Source organism: Phyllobates terribilis, unplaced genomic scaffold, assembly GCF_046119375.1.
Source record: "Phyllobates terribilis strain yellow unplaced genomic scaffold, ASM4611937v1 Scaffold_4__5_contigs__length_816908805, whole genome shotgun sequence".
In the NCBI taxonomy this organism is placed as follows: Eukaryota; Metazoa; Chordata; class Amphibia; order Anura; family Dendrobatidae; genus Phyllobates; species Phyllobates terribilis.
This window is the reverse complement of record NW_027362764.1, coordinates 44,538,748-44,565,336: the sequence shown is the minus strand read 5'-3', so window position 1 is coordinate 44,565,336 and position 26,589 is coordinate 44,538,748. Positions and strand designations below refer to the sequence as shown.

At 44.3% G+C, this 26,589-nt stretch overlaps 1 protein-coding gene across 9 annotated transcripts in view; it reads left to right on the top strand.

The window, feature by feature from the left end:
• The window catches only part of PHF14 (PHD finger protein 14), a 276,270-nt gene that overhangs the window by 8,393 nt on the left and 241,288 nt on the right, over positions 1 to 26,589 (top strand). For all 9 annotated transcript variants that reach the window (XR_012320018.1, XR_012320019.1, XM_073677292.1 and 6 more), the window contains 2 exons: positions 630 to 774; positions 6,910 to 7,069. Coding sequence is in view for 7 of the 9 variants with exons in the window: in XM_073677292.1 (XP_073533393.1) it covers positions 630 to 774; positions 6,910 to 7,069 (305 nt within the window). In the remaining 2 variants the exon portion in view is untranslated. The remainder of the gene's footprint in view (positions 1 to 629; positions 775 to 6,909; positions 7,070 to 26,589) is intronic.

The window sequence follows — 26,589 nt, the reverse complement described above, 5'->3', positions numbered from 1 at the left end:
AAGCATTTATGGCACATCTTGCAAGATTTGCTCAAAATACTGGTGTAGCAGCCACCAACATGATCGCCGCAGCGCACCGCGGTAATAGTCATGGTGGTGGCTACTACATCTGTACTTCATGATGTCAAGTCCCACTTTGGGTACCGTAACCTATCAGGAGGACATGTCTCAGGACCTACTATGATTCCACTTTCCATTGAAGTCGATCAGAGCCGATGGTGGTACTCTAACCTTTAAGGAGAGTAGGTCCCGTAATCTACGTCAAGTCCCCCAAATTTTATTTTTGTCTCCTGACTACATAAAATGTAACCAAATTTTTGTAAAATATTAATTAAAAAAACAATCTTACAAATCCTTTGCTGCTTCCTGGGTTCCCTACCGGTTTCTGTCTGGATCTGGACAGACATGTGACTCACACAGCCAATCAGGGACACAGTTGTATGTCCTCCCAGGCGGAGCAGAAAGTAAAGAGATCGGCGGGGGACTCAGGATTTATCGGCGCCGTAAATAAAGAATAAGAATGCCACCGCAAGGCTAATTTGGCTTTTAATTAAGCCCTGATGGTCCGGTATAATGTGTGTCCGTCTAGTGCAATTCTAATATCATTCTGCTGAATTTTTTTTTAATAGGATTCTTTGATCTTGGAGAAAAGCGACAAGTGGTGTTCGCAGAAAATGGATCACATCTTAATATGCTGCGTGTGTCTGGGAGACAATAGCGAAGATGCGGATGAGATCATCCAGTGCGATAACTGTGGTATAACCGTACATGAAGGTAACGTTCAGCCACCGTCCACTGTAGAAGAGGGGGATATGTAGGGGGGTGTCACAATGTAGCAACTAAATGTCCGACCACTTAGACGCTTTCCGTTCTTCCAACCCAGAGAATGAGTTTGCACGTCCAGTGGCAGTCGTGCATGGTTGCACCCTATTCAAGTAAAGGAAGACAAAAAAAAAGTCTTAAAAAAAATAAACTTGTTAATATTTCAATATTTAAGGAGAACATGTATATTCAGATCACTCTACCCTTTCCCCGGGCTGCTTTTCATACACTAACAGACAGATTTGTTAAGATTCCCTGGTGGTCTAGAGTAGGAGTGGGGTAGTATTTTATTCCTTAGTGGGCCTAGGGTAGAAGAGATGATTAGTAATGGATTCCCTGGTGGTCTAGGGTAGAAGAATGAATTAGTAATTGATTCTCTGTTGGTTTTGAGCAATATAAAGGGTTAGTAATGGCTTCCATGATGGTATAGGGTAGAAGAAAGAAATACTAATGAATTTATTGGTGGGCTAGGATAAAAGAGAGGGTTGGTAATGGGATTCCCTTTTGGTCTAGGGTATAAGAGAGGGTTAGTATGAATTGTCTAGGGTAGAATGGGTTAGTAATGGATTTCCTGATGGTCTGTGTTAGAAGAGTGGGTTTGAAATGGATTACTTGATGGTAGAGAGTGGAAGGGTGGATTAGTAATTGATTCCCTGATGGTCTAGGGTAGATGAGTGGATTAGTAATTGATACCTTGGTGGTCTAGGGTAGATTAGTAATTGATTCCTTGGTGGTCTAGTGTAGATGGGTGGATTAGTAATGGATTCCCTGGTTGTCTAGGGTTGATGGGATTAGTAATTGATTCCTTGGTGGTCTAGGGTAGATGGGTGAATTAGTAATTGATACCTTGGTGGTCTAGGGTAGATGGGTGAATTAGTAATTGATTCCCTGGTGGTCTAATGTAGATGGGTGGATTAGTAATTGATTCCCTGGTGGTCTAATGTAGATGGGTGGATTAGTAATTGATTCCCTGGTGGTCTAGTGTAGATGGGTGGATTAGTAATTGATTCCTTCGTGGTCTAGGGTAGATGGGTGGATTAGTAATTGATTCCCTAGTGGTCTAGGGTTGATGGGTGGATTAGTAATTGATTCCCTGGTGGTCTAGGGTAGATGGGTGGATTAGTTATTGATTCCTTGGTGATCTAGTGTAGATGGGTGGATTAGTAATTGATTTCCTGGTGATCTAGTGTAGATGGGTGGATTAGTTATTGATTCCTTCCTGGTCTAGGGTAGATGGGTGGATTAATAATTGATTTCCTGGTGGTCTAGGGTTTGAGAAGGTTAGTAATTAATTTCCCGATGGTCTAGAGCAGTGGTGCATAAATTTCGGACCGAGGGCAACATGTTGCCTGCCATCCCATTTAGTTCGGCCCCCAGCCTTCTGTATAAAGAAGTTTTTATGTCAGAGGAGAGAACAGTAACGCTCTGTGTAAACCAGATCTGGGTTCCCCGTACATCATGACACTGGGGTGACAACCCTCGGACCCGAAAACGTTGTGCACCCCTGGTCTAGCGTAATGGAGATGGTTACTAGTTGATTCCCTGGTGGTCTAGGGTAGAGGAGTAGGTTACTTTTTGGATCCTTTGACAGTGTAAATTGGTGGCTTTTAATACCTGTATATACAGTAGATAACACAGGATTCACCATTCACAATAGGTGATGTCACAGCTCACTTCCTCCTTCTCCTGTACAATGATAGATAACACAGGATTCACCATTCACAATAGGTGATGTCACAGCTCACTTCCTCCTTCTCCTGTACAATGATAGATAACACAGGATCCACCATTCACAATAGATGATGCCACAGCTCACCTGCTCCCCCTACAGGACACACAGACATCCAACCATACACTGTGTTCCAAATTATTATGCAAATAATATTTGCTCAGATTTTCCCAAATTACCTATATGAATTGCAGTCATTGTAATTTTCCAGTCAAATAACTATTAGAGTACAATTGAAAGGTTTTTGTACAAACTGCCTATGATAACAGGATATTTTAAAAAAAATAAAAAACTCAAACTGCACTCAAAATGCATGTTCCAAATTATTATGCACAGCAGAGTTTTCAACCTTTTCATTTTAATAAAGACCAAAAAAATGGTCATTTTTGAAATTATAAGCATCAGCAGGTTATTACACACTGAAATCAAACAGTTTTCAACTCAAAACTTTATTCTAGGTGATGTTACATTTTCACATAGGACCCCTTGTTCGAAAGGAGCTTCTGAACTCTCTCGTCCATTGAATTTGTCAGGTTTTGGATGGTTTCTGCTTCAATTGTTTTTCATGAGGACGGAATACCCTCCCAGAGCTGTTGCTTAGATGTGAACTGCCTCCCGCCATCATAGACACTCCTTTTGATGATGCTCCAGAGGTTCTCAATGGGGTAGAGGTCAGGGGAGCATGGGGGCCGCACCATAAGTTTGTCCCCTTTTATGCCCATATCAGCCAGAGATGCAGATGTGTTATGTGCAGCATGAGACGGGGCATTATCATGCATGAAAATGATCTTGCTGCGGAATGCACGGTTCTTCTTCTTGAACCATGGAAGGAAGTGCTGTTTGAGAAAATCCACATACATTATGGAGTTCATCTTTAGCGCCTTCAGGGATCCTAAAAGGGCCGACAATCTCTCTCCCCATGATTCCAGCCCAAAACATTACTCCACCTCCTCCTTGTTAGCGCCGTAGCCGTGTTTGCGTGGGGTATCCATCAACCAGCCATCCTCCACTCCATCCATCTGGACCATTGAGATCATTTCATGCATGATAATGCCCCGTCTCATTTTTTTTTTAATTATTTTATTTTTATTCGGGTCAAAGGTGGGTGACTTGAACATTTTGTGTTAATTTTTTTTCATACTTTTTAAAACACTTTTTAGTTTAGTTTTGCACAGTATTTCTTAGTCCCCTCGCCCTCGCGCGCCCGCAGTCCGGGCCCTCGCCCTCGCGCGCCCGCAGTCCGGGCCCTCGCCCTCGCACGCCCGCAGCCCGGGCCCCATCAGTCGTCATTCTCCTTTAAATACACGCAGTTCCCTCGTCCTTACCCGGTAACCATCCTTCTATTATCACTCCGGAAACCACTTGTGTTGACAGATAATTCTGCTCCCGTTTTGTGTAACCAAAAAAGCAATTACAAGGGGTAAAGTTACAACATATAATTTCAGAGAGCAGACGAATAACGAACATTTGTGTGCCGGACAAATTAATATCAAATCGTTCAATTTATGCATTCATGTTTCATTTCTTTTATTAAATGTTAATATTTCCCAATTACTTTTCCTTTTTTTTATTCGTGTTTTGTGCTTGAGAGGAAAATAAATACTTTTTTCAACCTCCGAGCAAAATGTTTTCATTTTGAGAAAGTGTTCTCATTTAGTTAAAAAAAAAAAAAAAAAATAATCATAAATGTAAATTACTTTTTACTAAATCTTTAACATTGACATTTTTTTCTTTTAACTGGAGGGGTGATTGAAAGTGTTCACAAGCTGACCGGCCTCGCTAGGCTTTTTGCGTTGCCCAATTTAGTGTTAAACGGTATGATGTGATTTATCCTGATCCTGAGATACACATGTGGATATAACTGTTGTTACCCTTCTGATAAAGTGAAAAAAAAAAAGAACGCAAATAACTTAAAACTGGGAAAAGGAATTTTCAATCTCAATTAATGAGAATCAGACTTTGCTTTCGAATTTTGTTTCAACCAAAAAAAAAAAAAAAAAAAACTAATGAAAATGGTCTGGACTAAAATGATAGTACTAAATAAAAAATAAATTGAAAATTGTAAATAATTTGACCATAAAGAACATGGTAAACTAAGATATGTCCTTTTTAATTAGCATCACTGGTGCCTAGAACCTTGTAATCAGTCAGTTGCATTTTCAGAGAGTGAAAAGTAGTCATTGTGCTGTTTGGTATCGTGACGTGTAGCAGCACACTGAACCATGGAGCAAAGAAAACTAAGGCGAGGGTTGTCGCTAAAGATTAGAAAGAAAATTATAGACAAACATGGTAAAGGCTATAAGACCTCTCTGAGCAGTTCGATGTTCTTGTTAAGATAGCTCCACGTCTTGTCTAGAAGTTTAAGGTCCATGGGACTGTAGCTGACCTCCCTCAACGAGGCTGCAAGAATTGAAGAGATGGATAATACGAATGGGAACCTAAGAGCCAAAACAACTTCCAAAGACATTAGAGGTGAAGTCTGAGGTCAAGGTCCACTAGTGTCAGATCGCACCTTCTATTGCAGTCTTGGCCAAAGTGGACTTCATTGAAGATGACCGAGGAGGAAACCAATGGTGAAAGCAAATCATAAAAAAGCGAGACTGGAATTTGCCAAAATGCACATTAACCAGCCACAAATCTTCTGGGAGAACGTCCCGTGGACAGAGAAGATGATGTCACATCAGCTCGATGTTCACAGACGCAAAAATTAAGCCTACGAGGAGAAGAACATGGTACCTGCTGTGACACATGGAGGAGCTCGAGGATGTTTTGCTGCATATGGCACAGTAGTTCTTGAATCTGTGCAGGTTACAATGAAATCTCAAGATTATTAAGGCTCTCTGGAGCCAAATGTGCTGCCGAGTGTCAGAAAGCTCAATCTGATTCTCAGGTCGTGGCTCCTCCAACCGACTGGTCGAGAGCAAAGAGTCGGACTCTGCTGAAGAGGCTTCTACGAGCCCTGATCTAAATCCTACAGAACATCTATGGAAGGAGCTCAGACCTGCAGTCTGGAGAAGACGCCTCCACACCTGAGACACCCGGAGCCGTCTGCTCACAAGGAGCCGCCAAAATATCTGTGGACGGGGCAGAAGTCTCACTGAGAGGCACAGGAATCGTCTGTGTGCAGTGATCATCTCAGAAGGTCGAGCAACTAAATATTAAAATAGCCATCAGTGTTATCCAGACCATTTTCATTAGTTTGTTTTATGTTGTGTTTTTTTTGTTTTTTGTTTTTTTTCTTCTGTTGAACGAAAATTCAAAAACAAAAAAGTAAAGTCTGATTCTCATTATTGAGGCTCAGTAAACTAAATTAGAAAATACTTTTTCCTGTTTTACATTATTTCAGTGACCATTATTTGTCTTGCTTTACCAGAAGGTACCAATAATTTTGTCCATGTGTGTACATCCTGTATTATGCTCCAGAGCTGCACTCACTATTCTGCTGGTGCAGTCACTGTGTACATACATTACTGATCCTGAGTTACCTCCTGTATTATACTCCAGAGCTGCACTCACTATTCTGCTGGTGCAGTCACCGTGTACATACATTACATTACTGATCCTGAGTTACATCCTGTATTATACCCCAGAGCTGCACTCACTATTCTGCTGGTGCAGTCACTGTGTACATACATTACTGATCCTGAGTTACCTCCTGTATTATACTCCAGAGCTGCACTCACTATTCTGCTGGTGCAGTCACCGTGTACATACATTACATTACTGATCCTGAGTTACATCCTGTATTATACTCCAGAGCTGCACTCACTATTCTGCTGGTGCAGTCACTGTGTACATACATTACATTACTGATCCTGTACTAATCCTGAGTTACATCCTGTATTATACTCCAGAGCTGCACTCACTATTCTGCAGGTGCAGTCACTGTGTACATACATTACATTACTGATCCTAAGTTACATCCTGTATTATACCCCAGAGCTGCACTCACTATTCTGCAGGTGCAATCACTGTGTACATACATTACATTACTGATCCTGAGTTACATCCTGTATTATATTCCAGAGCTGCACTCACTATTCTGCTGGTGCAGTCACTGTGTACATACATTACATTACTGATCCGCAGTTACATCCTGTATTATACTCCAGAGCTGCACTCACTATTCTGCTGGTGCAGTCACTGTGTACAAACATTACATTACTGATCCTGAGTTACATCCTGTATTATACCCCAGAGCTGCACTCACTATTCTGCTGGTGCAGTCACTGTGTACATACATTACTGATGCTGAGTTATATCCTGTATTATACTCCTCCAGAGCTGCACTCACTCTTTACTGTTACAACCTAACCTTTCTTGCCATGGGTCACACGTGAGTATTTTCTTTCTTTCAGGCTGTTACGGTGTTGATGGGGAGAGCGATTCCATTATGAGTTCAGCCTCTGAAAACTCTACTGAGCCCTGGTTTTGTGACGCTTGCAAGTGCGGCGTGTCTCCCAGCTGTGAGCTCTGCCCTAACCAAGATGGTATATTTAAGGAGACGGATGCAGGAAGGTGAGATGCTTGTCGCTTGCATGTGATCCTGGGGAATATACTCTGGTGGGAATATTGGCTCCTTCACAGTTTTGTTGTAATAGGACAGAGCTGTGATAAGCGGCTCCTCCTTAGCTGCATCGCCCACTGGAGTCTACGGTGGTCCGGACTGCTCCGCTTATGTCTTCTGCTGTTTTTTAAACCCACAATATAAAAGTCAGGTATAATTTCCATCACAAAATCTTCAGTTTTACTCAAATTAGTTGATGCAAAAACGAGTACACCCCACATCAAACGCTACTACATCTTATATTTTGTATGACCTCCATGATTTTTATGGACAGCACCAAGTCTTCCAGGCCTTCAAGGAACAAGTTGGTGACATATTACGACATCTATCTTTTTCCATTCTTCAATAATGAGCTCTTTCTCCGTCCAGCCTGGATGCTGGATGGAGAATGATGACAACTTGTCTCTTCAGAATCCCCCATAGGTGTCCAGTTGAGGTCAGATCAGGAGACACTTGGCCACTGAATCACTTTCACCCAGTTCTTCAGAAACAACAGATGTGTGTTTTAGATCATTGTCATGTTGGAAAAGTGCTTATCTACCAAGAGCAAGGAGTGATGGCGGTATCTTCTCTTTCACTATAGAGCAGTTAATTTATGAATCAATGATCCCATCAATGACATGTAGCCCTCGACACCAGCAGCTCATGCAGCCCCACATAAGGACACGGCCTCCACCATGTCTCACTGTAGGCACTTGCCATTTTTCCTTGCACTCCACACCTTTGCGAGACCATACCGTTTTAAAGCCTTCAGCTCCAAAAAAAAAACAGTTTTCTTGGTCTCATCTCTCCAGAGTATTGCGTACCAGTAGGCCTTATATTTTTCTGGCAAATTGTATGTGGGTGTTTTTGTGCATGGACTTTAGAAGAGGCTCCCTTCTTGGACAACCCCCATGCTTGCCGTTCCTCTACAGTGTATGCAGTATTGTGTAACGGGAGACACCCCGATTCAGCTTTTTTTACATCTCTAGATAACTGCAGTGAGCTTAAATATGGATTTTCTTCCCTCTTCTCACCAGAAGGTGCTCCTTTTTAGGTGATAACTTCCGTGGTCCACCTGGACATCTCAGTGAGATGGTTGCAGTTCCATCTGTGTTAGATTTTTTTTATCACTTTTGCTCCAGTATCTGACTGAAAAGTAAAGCTTTACTGATCTTGTAGCTTTCACCTCTTTTGTTTAAAGAAATTATTTCAATTGTCAGGTCTTGTGACATTTCTCTTCCATGTGGTGCCATTGCTGAAAGCAAGAAATATGATGGGGTTTTCTTTAAGTAGCACATTTTTACATGTATTGATTAGACTTACCTGAGGTTGAATAGTTTTAGAATATTGTCGTCTAAACTTTAGCTTTGCTCCTAAGACTTTTTGGGGAAATGAATTTGTTAAAAAAATGTACTATTTGTTTGTGTACAAAATAACAAATTGTGTTTGCAATCAATGGCCCACCCATGTGAGAGTGTTTTATGGTACCCCATAGAAAATGTTGATTCTGGAAGGAAACTAAAGGTTTTCTGACAAATCTGTTGGGGTGTGCTTATTTATGCTGAGCACTGTGTATGTTTAGATTTCTGTGTGTAGTGTTTGTTTTTTTTGTTATGTTTTTATGTGATTTTTTTCCACACTATTTCCTGTTTTTGTTTTACGTTGGTTCTGTTATTTTCTGATGTGGATTCTGATTCTCGTTCACTGTCTAATTCAACATCTGTCATCATAGCTGTAAGTGAAATAGATGAGAAACCAAATAGGAGGATTATTCTTCTCTGATTACCCAATTTGTCTTAATTACAAGATTTTGGACCATGTGCCACCATAACAAGCAAGCAAGACTATGCAGCAAACAGCCGATGGCGCATTAGCACTCAAATTGGAAGACTCTAACTTCACTTGTTTTTATATACTACTTTGTTTTCTTTTAAGTAACTACTACCGTTCAGTTTAACACTATTAAAACAAAGAAAAGTGAACACAACCAAAATATAAGTCCAAAATAAGTATTGAAACAAACATCAACCTACTACAGTCCTGCTCATGGTTATTGGCACCCATGAAGTGTAAGTACATAATGTGGAATGTCTCCTGAAAAAAATGAATCAAGTGAAACAGTTTTTTGTATAGAGACTTGTGTTAAATACAAAAGAGCAAATGATAAACATTTAAAACAAAAAAACAATGGGAGGGAAAAATAGAAAAATCTAAAGCTGAATGTTGACTAAAGTGTTTTAAAAAGCCACATGGTAGGCCCTGTTCTTTTGTCACAGTGGTGAAGACAAAGGAGCTGTCTAAGGACATCAGAACTTCTATTATTAGCAAACACAAGACTTCCAAAGGGTATAAGGCCATCTCCAAAGACCTTGATATCCCAGTTTCAACACTGCGCAATGTTATTAAGAAGTTTGCCAAGCATGGAACCATCAAGAACCTCCCTGGACGTGGGGGGAAGAGGAAAATTGACAAGAGATGTCTTCGAAGGTTGGTGGGAAAAACATCACGTCAAACATCCAAAGATCTGAAGGCCAACCTGGAACTGTCTGGGGTCATGGTTTCAACAAGAACCATAGGCCGCACACTAAACCAAACAGAGCTTTATGGGCAAAGGCCAAAGAAGAAACCATTGGTGAAGAAAAGACATAAAAAGGAACAACTGATCTTTGCCAAAGAGTACCTTGACAAACCACAATTGTTCTGGGAACAGATGAAATAAAAATAAAGCTTTTTGGCAATGCAAAGCAACAGTTTGTTTACAGACGGCGCAATGAGGCTTATAAGGAAAAGAACACCTTACCAACAGTTAAGTATAGTGGAGGATCCTTAATGCTGTGGGGTTGCTTTGCTGCGTCTGGTGTTGGAGGCCTTGACTGTATCACATGAGTCATGAAATCAGAGAATGATCAAGAGATTTTAGAGCGAAACATCCTATCCAGTGTAAGAAGACTTGGTTTGAGTCAAAGATCATGGGTCCTCCAGCAAGACAATGATCCAAAGCACACATCCAAAAGTACACAAAAATGGTTGAAAAAAGAAAAAAATGGACTGTTTAAAATGGCCAGCAATGAGTCCTGACTAGTGTTGAGCGATACCTTCCGATATCGGGAAATATCGGATCGGATTGGATCGGACCGATACCGAAAAAGTATCGGATCGATACCGAAAAAGTATCGGATATCGCCGATTCCGATACCGGAAACCAATGCAAGTCAATGGGACATAAATATCGGAATTAAAATAAACCCTTTCTTTCCTTGTAGGTTATTTCTACATGAAGGAAAACAACTAAGAATAATGTAGAATGTATTGGGGGAGGTGGGGGAGACAATAAAGGCATAGAGGTTTAGCCCAGTCAAATGGAATAGCAGGAATTAATATTTTTTTATTATGTTCTGAGTTACGGAAATATTAACTATGTTAAGTATTTTTATATTTTGTCAGATATTTATGTTTCACTACTTCCATGCTCTTCACCTTCTTTTTTACTTCTCCCACACTTTCTCCTTCATCATCCTCAGCATCTTTTTCATCCACTTCTTCTTCACCTTCTTCTTCTTCACCTTCTTCGTATTATTCTTTTTTTTACATTCTTCATATTCTACTTCTTCATCTTCTTCATATTCTTCTTCTTCATCATATTCTTATTTGTGACAGGCATTCCTGTAGTTGTTATCTATAAAAGGTTGGACATTACACCTTTCGTTCTGCCCTTCACAAAAGATTTACAACAGGATTTGTCCGCGTTCAGTTTGGCCTGCAGCAGCAGGTCTTTTCCAGGGGCACCACGAGGAGGAACGGACTCACCCCCATACACTGCTTAGTCATCTTCTGCTTATAATTTAGATATTATCTTTTGCTCTGATTTTTAGTCTTATGCTTAATGTTCTTCCGCTTTTTGTTCTGCAGCTTCTTGTATTTCTGCTTCTTGGTTTTCTGTCTCTTGTTTTTCTGTATCTTGGTGCTTGTCTTCTCTTCTTTGTCTTCTTGGTCAACTTCTTCAGGGTCATCTTCTTGGTCTTCTTCGGGGTGGTCTTCAGGGTCGTCGTCTTCGGGGGTCCTCGTCTTCGGGGTCCTCGTCTTCTTCGGGTTGGTCTTCTGGGTCCTCGTCTTCGGGGTCCTCGTCTTCTTCGGGGTGGTCTTCAGGGTCCTCGTCTTCTTCGGGGTGGTCTTCAGGGTCCTCGTCTTCTTCGGGGTGGTCTTCAGGGTCCTCGTCTTCAGGGTCATTGTCTTCGGGGTCCTCGTCTTCTTAGGGTTGGTCTTCAGGGTCCTCGTCTTCAGGGTCCTCGTCAGGGAGATCCAGAGTGATTACCAAGAACCATTTCAAAAAGCTTGAACTTGGAAATGTAGCAGAAGGTACAAGAAAGCTGAGGAACTACCGAGGACCAGCTGACGGTACTGGAACCCGGATGGATAGCAGAAGGTACAAGAGCCAATGGAACTACCGAGGACCAGCTGATGTTACTGGAACTCGGTTACTAAGCAGGAGGTACCTGTGCCAGAAAGCACTACCAAGGACCAGCAGACGTTGGTGGAACTTGGATACCGAGAAGGAGGCACCTAATCCAAAGGCACTGCCGAGAACCAGCTGACGGTACTGGAACCCGGATGGGTAGCAGAAGGTACAAGAGCCAATGGAACTACCGAGGACCAGCTGATGTTACTGGAACCCGGATGGGTAGCAGAAGGTACAAGAGCCAATGGAACTACCGAGGACCAGCTGATGTTACTGGAACTCGGTTACTAAGCAGGAGGTACCTGTGCCAGAAAGCACTACCAAGGACCAGCAGACGTTGGTGGAACTTGGATACCGAGAAGGAGGCACCTAATCCAAAGGCACTGCCGAGAACCAGCTGACGGTACTGGAACCCGGATGGGTAGCAGAAGGTACCCATGTAAAAAAAAGTTCAAGGCCGCGAGCCGGCCGCAGTTACCAAAACCCACAGTCCTACAGAGGGTGCTTGTCCTATTGGCACTATGGAACCAGCCTTCATTGCCAGATCCCGCAGCCCACATAGGAGTCACCTAAACTGCAGGCACCATAGAGTCGGCTAACCCGACCGCAACACGACAGGACAACGCATTGGAGGCAAAGTGACGTTGACACTACCCGGAAACAGCTGGCGTGCTGGAACCAGGCTGGGCAGGAGGGAGTACCCGTGCCAAAGACACTGCCGAGAACCAGCTGACGGTACTGGAACCCGGATGGGTAGCAGAAGATACAAGAGCAAATGGAACTACCGAGGACCAGCTGACGGTACTGGAACCCGGATGGGTAGCAGAAGGTACAAGAGCCAATGGAACTACCGAGGACCAGCTGATGTTACTGGAACTCGGTTACTAAGCAGGAGGTACCTGTGCCAGAAAGCACTACCAAGGACCAGCAGACGTTGGTGGAACTTGGATACCGAGAAGGAGGCACCTAATCCAAAGGCACTGCCGAGAACCAGCTGACGGTACTGGAACCCGGATGGGTAGCAGAAGGTACCCATGTAAAAAAAAAGTTCAATGCCGCGAGCCGGCCGCAGTTACCAAAACCCACAGTCCTACAGAGGGTGCTTGTCCTATTGGCACTATGGAACCAGCCTTCATTGCCAGATCCCGCAGCCCACATAGGAGTCACCTAAACTGCAGGCACCATAGAGTCGGCTAACCCGACCGCAACACGACAGGACAACGCATTGGAGGCAAAGTGACGTTGACACTACCCGGAAACAGCTGGCGTGCTGGAACCAGGCTGGGCAGGAGGGAGTACCCGTGCCAAAGACACTGCCGAGAACCAGCTGACGGTACTGGAACCCGGATGGGTAGCAGAAGATACAAGAGCAAATGGAACTACCGAGGACCAGCTGACGGTACTGGAACCCGGATGGGTAGCAGAAGGTACAAGAGCCAATGGAACTACCGAGGACCAGCTGATGTTACTGGAACTCGGTTACTAAGCAGGAGGTACCTGTGCCAGAAAGCACTACCAAGGACCAGCAGACGTTGGTGGAACTTGGATACCGAGAAGGAGGCACCTAATCCAAAGGCACTGCCGAGAACCAGCTGACGGTACTGGAACCCGGATGGGTAGCAGAAGGTACCCATGTAAAAAAAAAGTTCAAGGCCGCGAGCCGGCCGCAGTTACCAAAACCCACAGTCCTACAGAGGGTGCTTGTCCTATTGGCACTATGGAACCAGCTTCTCCTTCATTGCCAGATCCCGCAGCCCACATAGGAGTCACCTAAACTGCAGGCACCATAGAGTCGGCTAACCCGACCGCAACACGACAGGACAACGCATTGGAGGCAAAGTGACGTTGACACTACCCGGAAACAGCTGGCGTGCTGGAACCAGGCTGGGCAGGAGGGAGTACCCGTGCCAAAGACACTGCCGAGAACCAGCTGACGGTACTGGAACCCGGATGGGTAGCAGAAGGTACAAGAGCCAATGGAACTGCCGAGAACCAGCTGGCGGTGCTGGAGCCCAGGGTAAATACTAAAAACAGAAGAGCCAGAGGTGTATTTGGAGGAGGTTTTAAATCCGTACTACAGTGGATGTGGACAAAGCAGGAGAATTTGCCGGACACACAGCTGGGGATCAGCTGACGTTACTGAATCCCAATAACACTGGAGCAAGCGTTGACTGTGCAGACGGCACTTCTGAGCAGCAACTAGCGGTATTGGAGCCCAGGGTAAATACTAAAAACGGAGGAGCCAGAGGTGTAATTGGAGCAAGTTTTAAATAAGTAGCACAGTGAATATGGACAGAGCAGGAGAAATTGCCGTGAACACAGCAGGGGAACAGCTGACGTTACCGAACCCCAATAACACCGCAGCAAGTGTTGACTGTGCAGACGGCACTTCCGAGCGCCAACTGGCGGTGCTGGAGCCCAGGGATAAGAATGAAAACAGAGGAGCCAGAGGTGTAATTCGAGCAACTTTAAAATGTGTAGTACAGTGGATGTGGACAAAGCAGGAGAAATTGCCGTCCGCACAGCAGGAGAACAGCTGACGTTACTGAACCCCAATAACACGGCAGCAAGTGTTGACTGTGCAGACAGCACTTCCGAGCGCCAACTGGCGGTGTTGGAGCCCAGGGTAAATACTAAAAACGGAGGAGCCAGAGGTGTAATTGGAGCAAGTTTTAAATAAGTAGCACAGTGAATATGGACAGAGCAGGAGAAATTGCCGTGAACACAGCAGGGGAACAGCTGACGTTACCGAACCCCAATAACACCGCAGCAAGTGTTGACTGTGCAGACGGCACTTCCGAGCGCCAACTGGCGGTGCTGGAGCCCAGGGATAAGAATGAAAACAGAGGAGCCAGAGGTGTAATTGGAGCAACTTTAAAATCTGTAGTAGTGAGAATGTGGACAGAGCAGGAGAAATTGCCGTCCGCACAGCAGGGGAACAGCTGACGTTACTGAACCCCAATAACATGGTAGCAAGTGTTGACTGTGCAGACAGCACTTCCGAGCGCCAACTGGCGGTGCTGGAGCCCAGGGATAAGAATGAAAACAGAGGAGCCAGAGGTGTAATTCGAGCAACTTTAAAATGTGTAGTACAGTGGATGTGGACAAAGCAGGAGAAATTGCCGTCCGCACAGCAGGAGAACAGCTGACGTTACTGAACCCCAATAACACGGCAGCAAGTGTTGACTGTGCAGACAGCACTTCCGAGCGCCAACTGGCGGTGTTGGAGCCCAGGGTAAATACTAAAAACGGAGGAGCCAGAGGTGTAATTGGAGCAAGTTTTAAATAAGTAGCACAGTGAATATGGACAGAGCAGGAGAAATTGCCGTGAACACAGCAGGGGAACAGCTGACGTTACTGAACCCCAATAACATGGTAGCAAGTGTTGACTGTGCAGACGGCACTTCCGAGCGCCAACTGGCGGTGCTGGAGCCCAGGGATAAGAATGAAAACAGAGGAGCCAGAGGTGTAATTCGAGCAACTTTAAAATGTGTAGTACAGTGGATGTGGACAAAGCAGGAGAAATTGCCGTCCGCACAGCAGGAGAACAGCTGACGTTACTGAACCCCAATAACACGGCAGCAAGTGTTGACTGTGCAGACGGCACTTCCGAGCGCCAACTGGCGGTGCTGGAGCCCAGGGATAAGAATGAAAACAGAGGAGCCAGAGGTGTAATTCGAGCAACTTTAAAATGTGTAGTACAGTGGATTTGGACAAAGCAGGAGAAATTGCCGTCCGCACAGCAGGAGAACAGCTGACGTTACTGAACCCCAATAACACGGCAGCAAGTGTTGACTGTGCAGACGGCACTTCCGTGCGCCAACTGGCGGTGTTGGAGCTCAGGGATATTACTGAAAACAGAGGAGCCAGAGGTGTAATTGGAGCAACTTTAAAATCTGTAGTAGTGAGAATGTGGACAGAGCAGGAGAAATTGCCGTCCGCACAGCAGGGGAACAGCTGACGTTACTGAACCCCAATAACATGGTAGCAAGTGTTGACTGTGCAGACAGCACTTCCGAGCGCCAACTGGCGGTGCTGGAGCCCAGGGATAAGAATGAAAACAGAGGAGCCAGAGGAGTAATTGGAGCAACTTTAAAATGTGTAGTACAGTGGATGTGGACAAATCAGGAGAAATTGCCGTCCGCACAGCAGGAGAACAGCTGACGTTACTGAACCCCAATAACACGGCAGCAAGTGTTGACTGTGCAGACGGCACTTCCGAGCGCCAACTGGCGGTGCTGGAGCCCAGGGATAAGAATGAAAACAGAGGAGCCAGAGGAGTAATTGGAGCAACTTTAAAATGTGTAGTACAGTGGATGTGGACAAATCAGGAGAAATTGCCGTCCGCACAGCAGGAGAACAGCTGACGTTACTGAACCCCAATAACACGGCAGCAAGTGTTGACTGTGCAGACGGCACTTCCGAGCGCCAACTGGCGGTGCTGGAGCCCAGGGATAAGAATGAAAACAGAGGAGCCAGAGGTGTAATTGGAGCAACTTTAAAATCTGTAGTAGTGAGAATGTGGACAGAGCAGGAGAAATTGCCGTCCGCACAGCAGGGGAACAGCTGACGTTACTGAACCCCAATAACATGGTAGCAAGTGTTGACTGTGCAGACAGCACTTCCGAGCGCCAACTGGCGGTGCTGGAGCCCAGGGATAAGAATGAAAACAGAGGAGCCAGAGGTGTAATTCGAGCAACTTTAAAATCTGTAGTAGTGAGAATGTGGACAGAGCAGGAGAAATTGCCGTCCGCACAGCAGGGGAACAGCTGACGTTACTGAACCCCAATAACACGGCAGCAAGTGTTGACTGTGCAGACAGCACTTCCGAGCGCCAACTGGCGGTGTTGGAGCCCAGGGTAAATACTAAAAACGGAGGAGCCAGAGGTGTAATTGGAGCAAGTTTTAAATAAGTAGCACAGTGAATATGGACAGAGCAGGAGAAATTGCCGTGAACACAGCAGGGGAACAGCTGATGTTACTGAACCCCAATAACATGGTAGCAAGTGTTGACTGTGCAGACGGCACTTCCGAGCGCCAACTGGCGGTGCTGGAGCCCAGGGATAAGAATGAAAACAGAGGAGCCAGAGGTGTAATTCGAGCAACTTTAAAATGTGTAGTACAGTGGATGTGGACAAAGCAGGAGAAATTGCCGTCCGCACAGCAGGAGAACAGCTGACGTTACTGAACCCCAATAACACGGCAGCAAGTGTTGACTGTGCAGACGGCACTTCCGAGCGCCAACTGGCGGTGCTGGAGCCCAGGGATAAGAATGAAAACAGAGGAGCCAGAGGTGTAATTGGAGCAACTTTAAAATCTGTAGTAGTGAGAATGTGGACAGAGCAGGAGAAATTGCCGTCCGCACAGCAGGGGAACAGCTGACGTTACTGAACCCCAATAACATGGTAGCAAGTGTTGACTGTGCAGACAGCACTTCCGAGCGCCAACTGGCGGTGCTGGAGCCCAGGGATAAGAATGAAAACAGAGGAGCCAGAGGAGTAATTGGAGCAACTTTAAAATGTGTAGTACAGTGGATGTGGACAAATCAGGAGAAATTGCCGTCCGCACAGCAGGAGAACAGCTGACGTTACTGAACCCCAATAACACGGCAGCAAGTGTTGACTGTGCAGACGGCACTTCCGAGCGCCAACTGGCGGTGCTGGAGCCCAGGGATAAGAATGAAAACAGAGGAGCCAGAGGAGTAATTGGAGCAACTTTAAAATGTGTAGTACAGTGGATGTGGACAAATCAGGAGAAATTGCCGTCCGCACAGCAGGAGAACAGCTGACGTTACTGAACCCCAATAACACGGCAGCAAGTGTTGACTGTGCAGACGGCACTTCCGAGCGCCAACTGGCGGTGCTGGAGCCCAGGGATAAGAATGAAAACAGAGGAGCCAGAGGTGTAATTGGAGCAACTTTAAAATCTGTAGTAGTGAGAATGTGGACAGAGCAGGAGAAATTGCCGTCCGCACAGCAGGGGAACAGCTGACGTTACTGAACCCCAATAACATGGTAGCAAGTGTTGACTGTGCAGACAGCACTTCCGAGCGCCAACTGGCGGTGCTGGAGCCCAGGGATAAGAATGAAAACAGAGGAGCCAGAGGAGTAATTGGAGCAACTTTAAAATGTGTAGTACAGTGGATGTGGACAAATCAGGAGAAATTGCCGTCCGCACAGCAGGAGAACAGCTGACGTTACTGAACCCCAATAACACGGCAGCAAGTGTTGACTGTGCAGACGGCACTTCCGAGCGCCAACTGGCGGTGTTGGAGCTCAGGGATTACAGTTCAGGTGGTAGAAACATGAACAGAACAGGAGACCTGGATACTGTTGCCAACCAATTATTTATTCTGGAAGAGGACTGGCAAATTCATGAGAGATCCAGGCCTTGTTCATTTTGAGAAAAGTAAGCCGGTCAACGTTATCGGAGGATAGTCGCATGCGACGGTCTGTTAGTACACCACCTGCGGCACTAAAGACGCGTTCCGATAATACACTAGCAGCAGGGCAAGCTAGCACCTCCAGTGCATACTGACTAAGCTCTGGCCATGTATCCAGCTTACAGACCCAAAACTTGAAGGGAGAAGAGCCGTCTGGGAGTACACTAAGAGGGCAAGACATGTAGTCTGTCACCATCTGACGGAAACGTTGCCTCCTGCTGACTGGAGCTGTCTGTGATGGTGTAGACATTTGTGGCGGCGGGGACACAAAACTTTGCCACATTTCGGCCATACTGGTCTTGCCTTGTGCTGAGGCGCTGCTTCTGCTCCCTCTTTGTGCAGAGCTTCCTCCACTGCCTCGACGCACTGAGCTGCTTTGTAAAGCACTAGCAGCACTGCTCTCGGTTGGAATGGAGAACATGATGGAATGCACCAGTGCGTCTTGGTACTCCCGCATTTTACGCTCCCGGTTCAATGGTGTTATGAGGCTTTGTAAGTTGTCCCGGTAGCGAGGATCTAGGAGGGTGGACACCCAATAATCAGCCGTGTTGAGAATGTGGGCGATGCGGCGGTCGTTTCTGAGGCACTGCAGCATGAAATCAACCATGTGCTGCAGACTGCCAACTGGCCAAGAAACGCTGTCCCCTGCTTGAGGCGTGATCTCTGCCTGCTCTGCATCACCCCACCCTCGCTCTAGATACTGACTACTAGAGCATTGTGTACCTCCCTCCTCTGGACAGATGTCTTCCTCATCCATTGACTCCTCCTCATCCTCCTCACAAAGTGTCCCCTGCCTAGGCCTTTGTGAGGAACCACGTTGCGCAGACTGTAGAGAAGCAGATGGCATTTGTGACTCCTCATCCTCCACCTCTTCCAAAACCTCGTCCCTTAGTGCTTGCAGTGTTTTTTCAAGCAGGCAGATAAGGGGGATAGTCATGCTGACTAGTGCATCATCTGCACTCGCCATCCGCGTGGAATAATCGAAGGCACGCAAAACGTGGCAAATGTCCTTCATAGAGGCCCACTCAGTGGTGGTGAAGTGTGAACGGCGCGCACTGCGACTTGTTTGCGCCTGCTGCAGCTGGTACTCCATTACTGCTGCCTGCTGCTCACACAACCTCTCCAACATATGTAACGTTGAATTCCACCTGGTGGGTAGGTCACATATGATGCGATGTTCCGGAAGACATAATCGGCGCTGCAGAGCTGCAATGCGTGATCTTGCATTGCTGGAACGCCGCAAGTGAGCGCACTCTATGCGGACCTTGTGAAGCAGTGCATCAAGATCCGGATAGTCCCTCAAAAAACTCTGCACGACCAAGTTGAGCACATGTGCCAGACATGGGATGTGAGTGAGGTTGCCTAGGCCCAGAGCTGCCACCAGATTTCGGCCATTGTCACACACTACCATGCCTGGCTGGAGATTCGCTGGCACAAACCACACGTCACTCTGCTGCTTGATGGCATTCCAGAGCTCCTGCGCTGTGTGGCTTCGATTCCCCAAAGAAATTAATTTTAATACGGCCTGTTGACGTTTGGCCACGGCTGTGCTCATATCGGTCATCATAACAGGTAACCGTTCACGGGTCGATGTGGAGGTAGACCGTGACGGCTCCTGCAGCGCTGATTCAGAGGAACTGGAGTATGAGGAGGAGTCAATGTGTACAGACTGGATTCCTGCAATCCTTGGAGTTGGCAGAACACGTACAGCGCCACTCTCAAGATCTGTACCCGGCTCCACAACATTTACCCAATGGGCAGTGAGGGAAAGGTATCGTCCCTGTCCATGCTTACTGGTCCACGCATCAGTGGTCAGGTGGACCTTGCTACTGACGGCGTTTTGTAGCGCATGTTTAATTTTTCCCTCCACATGATGTTGCAGGGCAGGGACGGCTTGCCTGCTGAAATAAAAGCGGCTGGGCACGTTGTATTGTGGGACTGCCAATGCCATAAAGTTACGGAATGTGTCAGTCTCCACCAGCCTGAATGATAGCATTTCAAGGGCCAGTAGTTTAGCAATGCCAGCATTCAGAGCCTGTGCTCGGGGGTGGTTTGCCGAGTATGGGCGCCTTTTCTCCCATGCCTGTGCTAACGATGGCTGTAGACTGGCCTGGGAGTGTGAGGATGACTGGGAAAGTGGTGCTGTGGGTGGAATTACACTGTGTCTCTGTACAACAGTGCCAGAGATTCTTCCATGGCGATCCTGTGAGGAAGCCGAACCAGCTGTGTGTGAGCTGGAGGAAGAGGCTACAACACGAGCTGAAGAGGTGGTAGGTGGCGCTGTAGGTTGGCCTAGGTCTTCAGTGTGTTTGTGTAACTCCACCACGTGCTTGGTCCGCACATGTTTCCACATATTTGTGGTATTGAGGTTGCTGACACTTTTCCCTCTTTTCACCTTCTGATTACACAGCTTGCATTTGACAAAGCAAATGTCATCTGCAACTGTGTCAAAAAAGGACCAGGCACTGCAAGTCTTGGGAGCGCCCGCTTTGGATTTTGGAAGAGCCATGCTCCTAATGGGTGCCGAAGTGGAGGCTACAGGCAACCAAGTCTGCCCCCTCCCTCTCCCTCCTTTTTGGGCCGTTCGGGGAATCTCTTCCTCAGAGCTGCTCCCACCACCTTCCTGTCCCTCACGCCATGATGGGTCAAGGACCTCATCATCTACACCACCCTCTTCAAACAACTGCTTCTCCTGGGTAGTCTCGACAGCACAGTACGCACCAGAAAGTGGCACCTGAGTCTCATCATCAGATGCGTACTGAGGTGTGCTGCTGACCATAGGCACTGGCCCACCCGCCTCTTCAGATTCAGAGAGACAAAACGGTTGCGCATCACTGCATACTACCTCTTCTTCAAATTCTCGAATTCTGCTTGGCTGGCCCCCTCTTTCCAAGCCAAGAGATTCAGAGAACAGAAGTAGAGATGGCTCCTGTCCAGGGCTCTCTGACTGCCTGGGCAATTTGGCAGGTGGTGAAGAGACAGATGGGTGCTCTTCAGTGCTCAGGACCTGAGAGGATCTGGAACTAATTGAAGTCGATGCGTTAGCTGCCATCCATCCGACAACGGCTTCAATTTGGTCCTCGCGCAGCAGTGGGGTACGGCTAGCTCCTACAAAGCTGCGCATAAAGGACTGTTCCCTGGTAAAACTGGGGGATGCTGAGTCACTGGTGCCCGCAGCAGGCACAGAATCCCCACGTCCTCTCCCTGCATGCACAGAATCCTCACGTCCTCTCCCTGCAGAAACTCCACGCCCACGACCACGACCACGACCACATGCCTTACTCCCTGCCTTCTTCATCTTGGTAGACTGATAAAGATAGGCAGAAAAGTACTAAGGGCTTAGTGTGCTTATTCCTGAACAGCTGCTAACAGGTATAAGAAACACTAATTTTATAAAGTGTGGACTAGACTTTAATATGAGCTAATGTGGCCTACACAACTGTAAAGTGGAGTGTTTGGTGAACTTTATTTAGGTTTTTTTTGTCACAAAAAGACACTGGATGTGCCTAAAGATGTAATAACGATAGTATCACAAACTTTTTGTAGCTATTACAATGTAGGAAGGTAACCTACAATGCAATAGATGAGGCTGCAAAAAATAGGCTAATACTAATCTGGCTGGGGCTGCAGGGCCCAATGCTGCAGAAAGGCTCCTCTATCTACTCCTATATAGTGTGTTTGGAATCAATTTAGCTGAATATGGATGGAACCACCACACTAATAGGAGATATCAGGAAAAATTATGAATTGGCAATAAAGGACAATGTATGAGGCAGTGACACACACTGAGTGCACTACAACCAGACGGGGTTGAAGCACACACTACAGGGTGAGCTGCACTCACACACCAGACCTTGCAGACAGCGGTGAACAGTACAGATGCAGAGCACTGTGCACTAGCGCTGCAAGACGGAAAAAAATTTCTCTATCTACTCCTATATAGTGTGTTTGGAACCAATTTAGCTGAATACAGATGGAACCACCACACTAATAGGAGATATCAGGAAAAATTATGAATTGGCAAAAAAGGACAATGTATGAGGCAGTGACACACACTGAGTGCACTACAACCAGACTTGGCTGAAGCACACACTACAGGGTGAGCTGCACTCACACACACAGACCTTGCAGATAGCGGTGAACAGCACAGGGAACTGTGCACTAGCACTGCAAGGCACAGTGATTTAGAAAGTAGCTTGGGTAAAGCAGTATAGAGCAAATAGGTAGCTAAAACTGTCCCTCAGAACAACAGCGTCCTATCCCTAACTGAATTCACAGCAGAGTGAGCTCAAAATGGCGGCGGTGGCTTTTATAGTGCATCATGACATCATTTCAGCAGCCAATCACAGCCATGCCATTAGTTAAGATGCCTACATGCCTAACAGGATGTGCCCACACTTCTTAGGATCCTCATTGGCTGAATAAAATGAAAATGTCTCATTGCATTATGGGAACTTCCGATTCCGGTATACGATATTGCAATAGTATCGGAATTAAGTATCGGAATTCCGATACCGCGAATATCGGCCGATACCCGATATTTCAGTATCGGAATGCTCAACACTAGTCCTGACCTCAATCCCATTGAAAATCTTTGGGGTGAGCTGAATCTGCCATTGGGAAAAAGAACCCTGCAAACATTCAAGAGCTTGAACCAACTACAAAGCAAGAGTGGAGAAAATCCCAGCTGAGAAGTGCAAGAAGCTTATAGATGGCCACAAGAAAAGTGTGGAGGCCGTCAGCAATGCCAAAGGGTGGGCAACCAAGTATTAATTAGGGGGGGCCTTTACTGCTGCACATGCTGTTTATTCTGTTTCTTCTTTGAAATTGCAACATGGAAGTTGAAAAACAATGTTTTATTGTTGTATTACTTTGGACCATTAATTTAAAAAATCCTGAGGATATAACTTTGGTATATTTCCATTTATTTTTGAAGATATTGTACAGTCTATGAAAAAATGAAGGGTGACAATGATGAGCAGCACTGTAATTTATGTTCAATTATTCTGTTATGGTTTCTCTAGCTGCTCCTGTTTCTCCTGTAAAAAAAAAAATAAATAAATAAAAAAAATGAAAAAATAAATGAAGCAAAAGGCTTAAAAAAGGCAAATGATACAGACAAAAAACTAAGATAAAACTATTAATACAGAAACGACCAAATAGAAAATAAAAAAATTGCTAAAACTATTAAAATAAAATAAAAACAGAAGATCAAATAGGAAAACAAATGATTAAAAGAAAAAAAGAAAGATGATGAAAATAAAAGAAAAAAACCCCGAAGTAGTAGTAAAAAATTAATTGAAGCCAAATTAAAAATATTAAATCAAAAGAAAGCTTAAAAGGGAATGATTAAAAAAAATAATAAAAAAACTAAGGGTCAGATTTATTATTTGTGGGTTTTTAAGTCACTTTTTTTTCTTTTTTTTTGTCTCGTATTCGTTAACATTTTTTGTTCCAAATTCTTCAAAATATCGGCTGCGCTGCATGAATTTTGTGTGAAATAAAGAATTTTTTTTTTTTTTTTGGTCTTTAACCTTTTTTGTATTCCATGTTTGGCTGAAATGTTGCAAATTGTGCCCAAAATTTTAGATGTACGTAAAATCACGTCCGGGGCGCATTTACGCACGTAATATTTTTTATAAAGGCAGTTTATGAATTTATCTGGCAAACATCGGCCAGCCCGGACCTCAATGACAACCCTAAAAAAAACAAACAAAAAAACAGAAAAACAAGTCAACGCATTAAAAATGGACTTAAAAAAGAGGTTCAAACTAATAGAAGAGCAGGAAAAAAAAGATGCAAAATGCCAAAAATTTGACAAAATGGGGCACAAATGTAATAATAAATTTGGCTCAAAGACCAAAAAATAAAATGTTTAAAAAAAAAAAAAAAAAAATGTTATACCAAAAGAAAAATATTAAGGTAAATGCAAATGGGATAAAAACCAAACAAAGTGTAAAAAAAAAAAAAAAAAAAAAAGCAGGCTAAATATAAAATAGAGAAAAAAAATATTAGGTAAAAACAAACAATTTAAAAGAGAAAACAAAAAAGAAAAAAAAATCAAATGGTAGAGGAAAAAAAGAAAAAAAAATTATCAAAGATCGAAAAAGAAAAATGATTAAAAGATAAAATCTAAGAATGAAAATTAAATTTTAAAAATAAATTTAAGACCGATAGCGAAATGGTAAGAAAAAATCTAAAACGACAAAAAGATAAAAGCGAAATGGACCGAAAAGGAAATTTTAAAAGTAAAAAAAAAAAAAATGAAATAAAGGGCAAAATACTATAATTTGGTAGGAAAACTGCATTTGTAATTTTTTTACTACGGGCAGACCATGCAGAAAGCCATTGGAAGAAGGTCAGTATGAAGGATTCAGCCAGCTGGTAGGTTTATCACAGTAAACTCCTACAGAGTGGAGCAGCATTTAATATACCAGCGGAGCATGAAGAGAATGTGCAAATTAAATAGAGAAGCAGCTGCTTGTAGAAGATGTGTATCTTTATATTGAACCCTGCAGGATACGGACCCGAGGTTGTATTAACCTCCTATCATACATCTCGCAAAATCACCCCTCCCCCGGCCTTGGCTGTTATATTCCTTGTTATTATTAAGGGACATTAGGCCGAATGTTGGCGGTTCTTCCTGGGTCTCCTCTTATACATAAGTATTACGCTGCATCATTTATCCCAACCAATTGTGCGGAACGTCAGGGAAAAATTACATTTGGGCTAGGACGTTGCAAGCTTCTAAACGTGTAAGCAGACGGTGCTTTTTTATTTTTTTTATATCGTAGGTCAAAAATTTGCTTTAAACGACCATTTACCCCTCTGGTACTAATAATTAAAAATAGAGCTCCGTGTGAACTTTGATAATCCCAACGTGTGCCATTATTTTATTTTATTTTATTTTATTTTATTTGCAATATATATATATGTACTAATTATTTAATATATATATATAATATATATATTTATTTATTTAATATATATTTATTTATTTAATATATAGATTTATTTATTTAATATATATATGTATATTTATTTAATATATATCATTTTATTATATATATATATATATATATATATATATATATATATATATAATATTTATTTTTTTATTTTTTAATATATACAGTACAGACCAGAAGTTTGGACACACCTTCTCATTTAAAGATTTTTATGTATTTTCATGACTATGAAAATTGTACATTCACACTGAAGGCATCAAAACTATGAATTAACACATGTGGAATTATATACTTAACAAAAAAGTGTGAAACAACTGAAAATATGTCTTATATTCTAGGTTCTTCAAAGTAGCCACCTTTTGCTTTGATGACTGCTTTGCACACTCTTGGCATTCTCTTGATGAGCTTCAAGAGGTAGTCACCGGAAATGGCTTTCACTTCACAGGTGTGCCCTGTCAGGTTTAATAAGTGGGATTTCTTGTCTTATAAATGGGGTTGGGACCATCAGTTGTGTTGTGCAGAAGTCTGGTGGATACACAGCTGATAGTCCTACTGAATAGACTGTTAGCTGCTTTTTTCTTGCCATAATACAAATTCTAAGTAAAGAAAAACGAGTGGCCATCATTACTTTAAGAAATGAAGGTCAGTCAGTGCGAAAAATTGGGCAAACTTTGAAAGTGTCCCCAAGTGCAGTTGCAAAAACCATCAAGCGCTACAAAGAAACTGGCTCACATGAGGACCGCCCCAGGAAAGGAAGACCAAGAGTCACCTCTGCTTCTGAGGATAAGTTTATCCGAGTCACCAGCCTCAGAAATCGCAGGTTAACTGCAGCTCAGATTACAGACCAGGTCAATGCCACACAGAGTTCTAGCAGCAGACACATCTCTACAACAACTGTTAAGAGGAGACTTTGTGCAGCAGGCCTTCATGGTAAAATAGCTGCTTGGAAACCACGGCTAAAGACAGGCAACAAGCAGAAGAGACTTGTTTGGGCTAAAGAACACAAGGAATGGACATTGTCCAGTGGAAATCTGTGCTTTGGTCTGATGAGTCCAAATTTGAGATCTTTGGTTCCAACCACCGTGTCTTTGTGCGACGCAGGAAAGGTGAACGGATGAACTCTACATGCCTGGTTCCCACCGTGAAGGATGGAGGAGGTGTGATGGTGTGGGGGGGCTTTGCTGGTGACACTGTTGGGGATTTATTCAAAATTGAAGGCATATTGAACCAGCATGGCTACCACAGCATCTTGCAGCGGCATGCTATTCCATCTGGTTTGCGTTTAGTTGGACCATCATTTCTTTTTCAACAGGACAATGACCTCAAACACACCTCCAGGCTGTGTAAGGGCTATTTGACCAAGAAGGAGAGTGATGGGGGGCTACGCCAGATGACCTGGCCTCCACAGTCACCAGACCTGAACCCAATCAAGATGATTTGGGGTGAGCTGGACCGCAGAGTGAAGGCAAAAGGGCCAACAAGTGCTAAGCATCTCTGGGAACTCCTTCAAGATTGTTGGAAGACCATTTCCGGTGACTACCTCTTGAAGCTCATCAAGAGAATGCCAAGAGTGTGCAAAGCAGTCATCAAAGCAAAAGGTGGCTACTTTGAAGAACCTAGAAT